The sequence below is a fragment of the Mus pahari genome, chromosome 13, assembly GCF_900095145.1.
Source record: "Mus pahari chromosome 13, PAHARI_EIJ_v1.1, whole genome shotgun sequence".
NCBI lineage: Eukaryota > Metazoa > Chordata > Mammalia > Rodentia > Muridae > Mus > Mus pahari.
The window spans coordinates 31,534,808-31,545,356 of NC_034602.1; the positions used below are offsets into that span (position 1 = coordinate 31,534,808).

The window sequence follows — 10,549 nt, forward strand, 5'->3', positions numbered from 1 at the left end:
TTGTAAACTTTATATGACCCAGCACAGGGGAAGGCCAGGGCCAAGTAGTGGGAGTGGGTGGGTAGGGGAGCAGGGGTGGGGGGGAGGGGTTTTAGGGAACTTTCGGGATAGCATTTGAAATGTAAATAAAGAAAATAATAATAAATAAAAAAAATCTACTCAAACATAAATACTACATTTTTTCAGAACAGTTACTGCTTATATTTGTATGCTGAATTGTGTATTCTTTTAAAATATTTTAACCATTTATATCTTAAAAAAAAAAAAAAAAAAAAAGAACTTGGTCTCATCAACTCCTTAATCCTGCACACTCTCTAGGGCAGGTGCTCCTTCAACCTTGTCTATCAGATCAAGACACTGACCCATCCAAGGTCACAGGACAGTAAATCTGACAGATGCAGGTTCAAACCCAGACTTTAAAGCACTCTAGGTGCCCAAGTAAAAGGCAGTGACATTCCCGGGGAATGGTGACAGACAGATGTACACTTGGCTGAGGGCTCCTGTTGGTACTATGACAGACAAGAGGCTGTCCCAAAGTCATCATCCAGGGAACAAGGGGCCACCCACAAGAAGATGCAGGGAGTCACGGAGAGGTAAGAGTGAACGAGTAAAGGAGCCAGTGTGGGTGGGTGCACAGGAGGAGGGAACTGACACCCTCACTGGACCCTGGAAGAGCCGGGAAGAGTGTGTAACAAAAGGGCACTCACTGCTTCCATCCTCCGTGAGACTTCCTTCCTCATCCCCGCCTCATCAGCCCCTGCCTGCCCTATGACGGACCAGCCTGAGCCATGTCCTGGCTGAGCACAATCTCACACTGCACCACTGCGGAGCTGCTGCACTGAGTAGGAGAGCAGTGTTGGCTGTTTCCCCTGGAGAGTCCCAGTCCTCCGTGACCATGAACAGGGGACATTCTATTCCTGCTTTAGAGGGACAGCTACTGCTCAGACCCAGATTATGATGCTGATGTCTTCTGTGGAGGGGACGTCTCCAAGTGCCAACACAGTACTTGCTACAGCAAGGCACAATAAAAATGAGATAACTCCATATGCCCAAAAGTCAGCTCAAAGGCTGTAGTCAGAGTGGAGAACAAAAATGGCCTAATATCCTGCCTATAGTCCCAAAGAGAGGAAATATTTGGCTTGGACCTAGCCTAGCAAACAGTGTGGCTGCAGGCAAGCTCACTGTGGACCACCAGGAAGTTCAAGCCCCAGGATGCGTGGGGAAAGGAAAGGTGCTGTGAGAACTCCCACTCACAACAGCAGCGCCTTCTAATGCACTGGAAATGTGTATGCTGACCCAGCCCCAACTCTTTAAACTGCAGTTACCACCATAGGTTTCCCTTCTGAGGACTAAAGTGAGTCTAATTATTGGTAATAAAGTAAGCAATAGGATTCAGGCTTCCAATTATCAACAGTAAATAAGAGAATTCCCACCTGAGAGAAGTGTTTCCCACAAATGTTACATTCAAAAGGTTTCTCACCTAAAACAAAGCAAAATACAACAAGCTGTCATCAGAACAAGAATTTGCACAATCATTTCTGTGTAAAATACTTGGTCTCCTGCGTCTTCCCTTACCAAGCAATCATTCCACTCTTCAGTCTCCCTCTGTACCCAGGCTGACCTGGGACTCTCGGCACTTCCTGCCTCAGTCACCACACCCAGCCCAGGACACCGTTTACCTCCAAAGTGGAGCACAGGACACCTCTACTTCCACATACTTATCACTCGCCTGACACACTCCAGAAAGATGATAACAATCATATCTATATACCTTCATCTAAAAGTCAAACTGTTGTCTAAATACAAACTTAGGGTGAATTGAAAAGACTACCCAGTTTCCTTTCATCACAAACCAAGTGAGTTTTCTTGCTTCACGACTCTACTTGACCTTTGACTCCGACCAGAGTGGACAATCCCTTCACACCATGGGAGCTATGGACATTGGAACCCGAAGGGTAGGCACAAGCAGCCTGAGGAACAGCCCTGTACACTACCTCCCTGCTGTAGCTGGGACACAGAAGTGAACGTCACAGCGGAGAGGAGAGGTATGGCCTGCTGTGGTCTCCACACTGAGTGCAGTAACTCAGTTACTGCAGCCTGGGACAGGACAGACTGGAGGACACAGAATGCTACAAGAAGCTGCAGCAGGATGGGGATCTGCTGGAAGGTACACTTTCAGGTGCCATTTTTTGTCTAGATGAGCCTAATAAACACACGCTGAATGCCAAGAATTGTCATTTTCCCACTCTCCCCAATTCAAGTGCTACATTGAGATCCCCTTAAAAATAACACTGTTGTGCATCCAGGGCACCTGACCTTGGCAATGCCAACTTGCAGCTTTCTGAATTTGCACTAAGCTAGTCTTTAGCCCTAGTCATGTAAGTCTGTGTTCTGCCTTCTTTCTGTAATTACTGGGTTCAAGCCCCCAAAAGCAAGGTTTTAATGAGTGTATTCCAATGGGTCTTGGGAGGCCTTTTCACTGTTAATATTGAGGCTCGACAGAGCTTTTGTTCTATTGGCTGTGCCTATCAACATATGCATATTAGAAATGAAACAGAAGGCATTCTGAAGACAGAGAAACACACGTCTCATTGGCTACGGGGGACATCATCACACACCATGTGGCCACTGGCAGCTTCCACAGCACGCCGAGGAGGAAGGAAGTGGCATCTGCACCATTCTGAGACAGCTCTGGCCTCTCTCACAGGTCCCTGGCGTCCAGGCCATGCTCTGCTGCCATCTCAATGCAGCACTTACGTCCAAGGAAGTGTCTCTGCCCTATGACTGTATCTGTCACTCATAGATGGTCTCCAGAATTAGCAATTTAATTTTGCTCCTTTAAAGCTACAACAGGTAAGTTTCTAAAAGAAAAATGAAATAAGACTGATAGTATTCCTTAGGCTGTAGGAAATTAAGCAAACAGAATGATTTAAATCAAGTTGTTTTCATAGCAAGACTGAATGAAGACTGTCTTTACCTGGTCTCATTTTGAACTACTACTACTAATAGTTGTGTGTGTGTGTGTGTGTGTGTGTGTGTGCGCGCGTGCGCGCACACACGCATGCGTTATATAAAAATAATGACAGCCTTTACATTTGAATACACTGACATCTCTAAAGGACTTTTTACCTGAGCAAACCAGAAGTCCAAAGAGGCAAGAGAACAGCCTGTCAGGTAAGAAGCTGGCAGCTTACGAGCGGGCATCTGAAGCATGCTGCTGTGTCACTGCTCATGCCTATGTCTTCGGGGTGGGGTGAGGTATTCAAGACAGAGCCTCACTCTGTAGCTGTCTCTGGAGCTCACTCTGCAGACCAGGCTGTCCTCAGACGCACAAGAGATCTGCCTGCCTCTGCCTCCCGAGTAGTGGGAGCAAGGTGTGTGCACCTGGTTCATGGTTATGCCTTAACTGCTAGTAATTCATGATGCACTAATAATTCTACCTCAGCCAGGGGGAGAGTGAGCTTTGGTATTACATGGTGTGGTGCATATCATATTATACCTTTAAAAGCTATTTGGGACGACAATAGTATGAATTAAGATAATAGATGTTTGGAAGTTCAGTGTCTAAGGTGAAAGAATTTTCATTGACATATCAGGTGGAGAGTAGGGCTGGGGATGGGCGTAGCTCAGTGGCAGAGCAGTCCAGCATCGTTGTACCATAAAAACAAAAATAAACAAACAAACAAACAAAAATCAAGTAATTGATTTCTATGTAGTTAACTTCCTGCCTCCAAAATCCTAACTTCTCAAATTAAAATTACTTCTGAGAGAAGTTTCAGAATGGCTTGAATCTAACTGTTACAGTTCACTATCCATTACCATTCTGCTGAGAAAAAAAGCTCAAGACCCTTACAGAGGCAACTAAACACAGTGTGTCTGTTTTAGAGTTAGCAGTCTGAGTGCATCCCAGCAGCTGACTGTGCACAGACAGATGGAGTCATCATGAAAGTGCTTGATGATGCTCCCTGCACAGAACATATGCATGCATCACCAAGAGGTGCAACAGAGGCACCTAGCACCCTGCAGCCTCAGCACAGACACCACTGGCTCCACCGAGGAGTCAACTGTCTTACAGACAAGACCTGGCCGGGGGACGAGCACCACTGCTTCCTCCTCTGTGCCTGTGGGCTCCTGGCAGTGTACCTGTATGAGACCGTTTGTGCAGCTCCAGATTGCTTGGGTGTTTAAAAGGCTTCCCACACAATTCACACGCATACTGTTTCTGGGACTGGAGGGCCTGGGACGGGTCTTCCCAGGAAGCTGGGGCTCCCGGCAGCTCCTCCTCACGGCTGCTCTCTGGACCCAGTTCTTCCCTCCCTTTTTCTTCAGTAGTCTGGCTTCCAGCTCTCTCCACTACATCTTCCTTAGTAGCAGACTCCTCCCTCCTGGCCAACCCATCATCTGGCTCAGGGTGTGAAGTGCACTCAGCCGACTGCTGGGACTTGAGAAAGTTTAGTTTCTTCAGGTGCATGGCCTTCTTCAGTCTCATCTGTTTGGCAGGGGGCTCAGAAAGGGGGTCTGCCTCAGAGTCAATGCCAGAGGTCCTGACAGGTGGAGTCACAAAGGTGGAAGGCAAGTGCTGTGGAGTCTCCAGGACAGCTGGACGGCCCTTCACAGGAGGCTGCGAGGCTGCTGCAGCGAGGTCTGAGGAGGCACTGCGAGTGAGCGGCTGTTGTGTGGCAGGCACCTGGCTGGGGCAGGCCGTTTGTTTGTAATACTGCTTGCTATACAATGTTCTGAGTTTGTAATAGTGGTTGGGCTGCTTGCAGGGCAGCTCTGGGCAGCTGCCGCCTGTAGCATCTGGCTTTGACACTTCCGTGGGACGACTGAAATCTGCCGTTGGAGCATGAGGATTCCCTTCAGCTGGCACTTTAGCCTGTGGGCCTTCTACAGGGCACTCCTGCAGTGAGGGAGGGGGAGGGCAGTGCTCACTAACTGCACAGGGGCCATCCAGAGCCACACTCTGCAGGGAGAAGCCACCAGCACAAGGCAAGCCTGGCAGCTGTGCTGCAGAGGCCGACTTCAGAAATGTGTGGCACAGATTCAGAACATTCTGCACTTGCAGACACTGCGCTGTGTCCAGCATCACCTGAATGTTGTCCTGGTTGAGGTCGAGGCGAGATGTGTACATGAAGTCCAGGATCTGCCCTATGCCGCTGACATTTGTCACGTCCAGGTGAAAAACGTCATTCTTCTGGCTGGAAGAGTTCTGAAAGAGGCTCCTGACAAAGAAAGAATGCTTTAGCTACTTTCAATTCTACTAACTTTTTCTTTTCAAGTTCACACATAAATCTTCAAAAGATTATGTCTATGAACACTAAGGCTTTTGTCACGAGTATTTTTAATGTTTTATTTCTAAAGCTATTTTGCTTTTACTGATTTTATTTTAGTTTTTTTGGATTTGTGTGTGTGTTCAAATGTACTGTGTGTGTGTGTGTGTGTGTGAGTGTGAGTGTGTTATGTGCACATGAGCACATATGTGGAGGCTAGAGGAAAGCTTTGGATGCTGCTCCTCAGGCACCAGCACTGTTTTAAGAAAACGAAGTCTCTAACTGGCCCAGAGCTCTCAGAGCAGGGGACGCTGGCTGGCCGCTAAGCCCGAGGAATCCATGTGTCTCTATCTCCCAGCTTTGGAATTACAAGCAGGTACCACCATGCCTGGATTTTTCACGTGAGTCCTGGGGATGAGACTCTGGTCTTCATGCAGGAACTCTACAGAACACAATCTCTATATATATTGAAATATAACCAACCACATGCATCAATTATACACTGACATAGTACAGCAGTACATACTTCAGTGTTTCAGGTTTAGTCTGGCATGATCCATTTCACATCATATAACATAAAAATATTTATATACCTAGGTGCCTTAAAACCTTCTAAAGGTGAAGACAGACACATTAATCAAGTTAAGTATATATCCACTATGTATCTGTAATTTGGCTGTTAAGGTTTTTTATTTTGGTTTGGTTTCTGTTTTTTTTGACTTGTAGACTTAGCTGGCCTTCAACTTGCTATATAGACCGTGATGGCCTAGAACTCCCAGATTCACCCGCCTCTGCGTCATCAGTGCTCTGAGTACTACCATGCCCTTCTGGCTGCTTAGTTTTGCAGAGACTCAAAGGTCCATAAAGCAACAGGAAGAAACGCACCTTGACCTAATGAAGAGAAAGGCACATGTGGCCCAGGCTCCTGAATGCAGTGTGGGTCGAGTGCAAATGTGAGGGAACTGGTACCAAATACAAGTTGAGAAGATGACTTGGGTAAACTGTCTCACAAACCTGCTGCAGGTCTTTTGCCAACAGTCACCTGTTCCCCCAACAGCCTTCGGGATTTACACCAGTTCAGCAAAGGCAACATTACCATACCTGGGAAGAGAACTAACTGTCCAGGGACAGCAAAGCCCAAGAGTGTAGGATCGTTCTGCACAGGGACAAAAACTACCGCCCACCCCAGTGAACTGGGCCATTATAGTGTGTGGAACAGTGCACACAGGAGCTTAATGCCATGATGCAGTGTTATCAGGGCAAGAGCAGGCCACTTCCCACACTCTGCTAACCACAGCAGGTAAATGTGCACCAAGGAGAGACTTATTAACCAGAGAACTAACTTCTAAAGAACAGGCAATTGTATGAAGCTTTAGCTACACCGCAGCACAACTGCCTGCTGTTATCCTGTATGTATAAATAAATGACATAAGCCAAAATAATGGCAGAGTAACTAAGATGAAGTTAAACCAAAGATTTTCTTGCAACATTCAAATTAAAGACAAAAACTGAACCACTTCCATTTAGAAAGAAAAGGAAGTGGGTAAGGAGGGAGGGAGGGAGGGAGCGTACAGAACACTTTCCCTACGAAGATTTCTTTCTCTTTCCAGACAGAATCATCCCTCTGCCCTGCCTGGCCTGGAACTCTGTAGCCTGTTGCTATGGTCTCCCATATGCTGGGATGAAAGATATGCATAATGACAGCCAGCATCCTCCACTCTAATGACAGTGAAATTCCTACCTCAGATTCAATTCCTCAATCATTTTATCTGGAAAGGAAGTGAAATACAGAAAGAATATTGAAAGTAATTCTTTTCAGTCATCCCCAACATACTTTGGCTGAGTCTCTTTTCTTTCAAGTTACTCTAAACACAAAGTGATTCTAATTAAAGAAAAAAGAAAACCCATACGCTGTCATTTTGTTAAACTTCAAAGTTAAGACAGAACAGTGTCCCCCGAGGAAGCAGGCTCTCCTCAGCAGCAGAGGAGGGCAGTGTGAGGTGCTCACCTGAAATACTGGCTGAAGGCTGCCAGCACATTCTTGTGTGCTTTGAAGCAGACACCCCTCACCACCAGCATGCAGTCACAAAGCAGGCCCTGGATCCGCTGCTCTCGCAGCTGCTGCAGGAGGTGGCAGCTGTGAACAGCAACAGCGTCCATACTAGACCATGAGACCTACAGTGGAAAATACAAGAGAGTCTCAAGGACACCATCGGCAAAAAGGGAACCCAAATGCAAACTGCCCTTGGTTTTCACCTTGTGCATCACCTAGCCCAGGACTGTCCAGCTCAAACCTCTGTAAATATGCAAATATCTCCTCTTTGTAAGCCATTATGGAAGTCATTAGCTATGTGAAATCCAAAGCGTGGGAATGTGCTAATGTAGCCTGCAGCCATGATAATACTGTATGCATTTCTTCTCTGGCCAGCTATAAATAAGCCAAAATGAAAATCAATACATATATACAAACAAGCATAGAAAAAAAGTCAAACAGCTAAGATCAAACCTGTATTTATTAAACACTTTGTGGCGCTTAATCTTGACCTTCAACTTGGCAGGATTGTGAACCCTGCGGATGCACGCCTGTCAGTGTCTGAGGGCACTTTCGGGAAGGCCCACACTGAATGTGGGTGACATCATCCATGGGCTGAGGCCCCAGAATGAATAAAAAGCAGGGAGTGGCTGAGCAGTAGTGTGCATCCTGCTTACTCCTGGCTGCAGATGTAATATGACCACCTGTTTCTCACTCATCCCAACAAACCTCCCTTGCAACAATGGACTGCACCCTTAGACTATGAACCAAAATAAACTCTTCCTTAGTTTGCTAGTATGAGGTATTTTGTTATAGCAGCAATGGAAGTAACAAACACACACCTATACATAGGTCAGTGAATTCAAAACTAGAGAAAATTAAAAGCCTATTTGGGCAGGTAAAGTACAAACTAAGATAACTACCCTCACCAGGCAGAGAGCAAAGCAATTAGACCTGCACCACATCTGTTTAGGTATGCCTAAGTGCTTCTCACAGACGGAGGAAGCAAGAGAATGGAGAGTGCAGGATCCTGGGGTCTGTGACCCGCAGGTGTGGGGGACCTCCAGGGCAGGAGTTCCAGAGTATGGCTGAATTGCAGGTGGCATACCACGGAGGCGGAGGACAGTCACCCTGAGCTTCACACCATCTGAGAACCCTGGCTCTGACTGGGAAGGAGACAAGAAGCTCCTGTGTGGATACAGAAGACCTGGTCCTTCCTCAGCCACCTACTGAGTCACTACTGTGGGCTGCCCTCCAGGGCAATAACAGTGAGTGCAGGTATCCAGGAGGCTTCAGTCCTAGGGAGCACAGCTCATCCTAGTGGAACAACTGCAGCAAGATGTGGGGATGGAGGGTGGGGTGGGAGGCACACAGCTGAGTCAGGTGTGGCCCCTGGCATCCAAACACAGTGGAAGAGGAACAGGAGGAAGCTAAGGATCTAAACAGCAATCTGGAGCAATAATCTGTAGAGGGAAAAAAAGGCCTCTCCACAGTTAAGACTGCAAAAGACAGGAAAGTTAAGCACACAGCTTCTCTCTTCAATGGAATGAGGTGCTGAGCTGTTTTCCTGGAATGCTGGGGAGAATGAGGTTTGCAACCTGGTGATCCTTTGCTACCTGTTGAGCAGGCCCTGCCATACCTTCCAGAATTGATGTTTAACTTATGCCAGACCCTTTCCCCTTAAAACCGTGAGCATTACTTGTAGGCCATAAAACTCATCTTTGTGAGAGATGTCATTTGTAAAAAAGCAACAGCCTAGTGACTTCTAGGTCATCATAGGGCCAGGCCAACCCTGACTCCCACAGACACTATGTTTACCTCATTCTGTTTCAGTCTCCCTAGATCCTAAATCTTGGGCACTATTTCTAAATTAACAGTGCCCATTCTTGTGAGAGAAGCCAGATATATTTTATAAAGAATCTCAATGTAATCATGTCTTAAAATTGTTGTGCACTTGGAATTGATGTAATTGTTATCAGAACCCCCATCCCCCAAATTGTGCTGTGCTTAAATGTGAGTAAAGTAAAATGACCTGGGTCAGACTCTAGAAGTCCTGGCCTGGCCCCGCTCCGGTTACAAAATTGAGCTGATCGGATTTTATTCATACCTCACCATGACTGTTTTCCTCTACTTTCTGTGGGGACCTTCCCACACTAAATTATAGTTTGGATATGAAGTATTTCCAAAAAGATGGTAAGAGTTTAAGGCTTAGTCCTCAGTGCAGGAGGAGAGTTCAAATGTGAGGATCACAAGGGTGTGATTTTCCTCACTGGGATGAACCACTGACAAGTTCACAGCGGAGTGAACCATTAGGGGGCTCCGCCTAGCCAGCAGACGCAACAATCTTTATATGGTAAAGATATGGCTCACATCTCCTTTGCTGATTGCTGTAGCTTTGACACCTGCAAGTGTATGGAGCCTCAAAGGTGCTCAGCGGGTAGTTTAAGAATGGAGTGACCCTGTGGAACTAGAGAACTGTAGGGTTCCTTCTAGTTCCCCAAGCTAAAATTGAAACCAAGAATATGATAGTAGAATGATCAATGTGAAAGACATCAAACAATGCAAATACCAGGGTGAGAAAGGCAAGGAGAAGGGGGAGGGGGAAGCTTGGATGATGTGAATGAAGAGGAGACTCTGAAGGAAAGAGGAGCCATGCCAGAATTTTAACCCAAGGGGCTCCCACAGCAAAGTTTGGCAGGGTAATTCTGCCAAGTGGTTAACACTGGTGGATGAATTGTGGGAGGTTTGCCATGAAGCTGCTTATATCAAGCTTTAGAGGGGTCCTTAGGAGTCGTTAACTACTGTGCCTATCTTTCTGCCTTTTTCTGAATGTATGTACAGACATAGGTGCATGTTTTGTGTAGACAAGGGTGAATATGTGTGGAGGCCAGAAGCCAGCCTCAGGCACTGTTCCTTAGGATTCGTCCACCTTGGTTTATTGTTTGTTTGTTTGTTTTGAGAAAGGGTCTCTTACTGAGGTATGAGGCTCACTGATTCCAGGAATCCACCTATCTCCGCCTCCCCAGTGCTGGTGCTACAAGGGCATGCCACCAAATGGGTTCTTTATGCATTCCCTTGCATTCTCCAGAACCTCAGAATTTGATTACCTGTAGCAATTACACCTTTAAGAAGACAACTGTGTAAGCTGAAAAGAACCCAGATGTCCCTCAATAGAGGAATGGATACAGAAAATGTGGTACATTTACACAATGGAGTACTACTCAGCTATTAAAAACAATGAATTTAT

The 10,549-nt window shown here is 46.4% G+C and overlaps 1 protein-coding gene across 1 annotated transcript in view; it reads right to left on the reverse strand.

Annotated features, from left to right (window-relative positions):
- The window catches only part of Zbtb49 (zinc finger and BTB domain containing 49), a 23,061-nt gene that overhangs the window by 11,051 nt on the left and 1,461 nt on the right, over nucleotides 1–10,549 (reverse strand). Inside the window, exons 2-4 of the mRNA XM_021210873.2 lie at nucleotides 7,279–7,445; nucleotides 4,144–5,222; nucleotides 1,434–1,480 (exon numbers count right to left, since the gene is read on the reverse strand). Coding sequence (XP_021066532.1) covers nucleotides 1,434–1,480; nucleotides 4,144–5,222; nucleotides 7,279–7,430 — 1,278 coding nt within the window. The 5' untranslated portion in view covers nucleotides 7,431–7,445. The remainder of the gene's footprint in view (nucleotides 1–1,433; nucleotides 1,481–4,143; nucleotides 5,223–7,278; nucleotides 7,446–10,549) is intronic.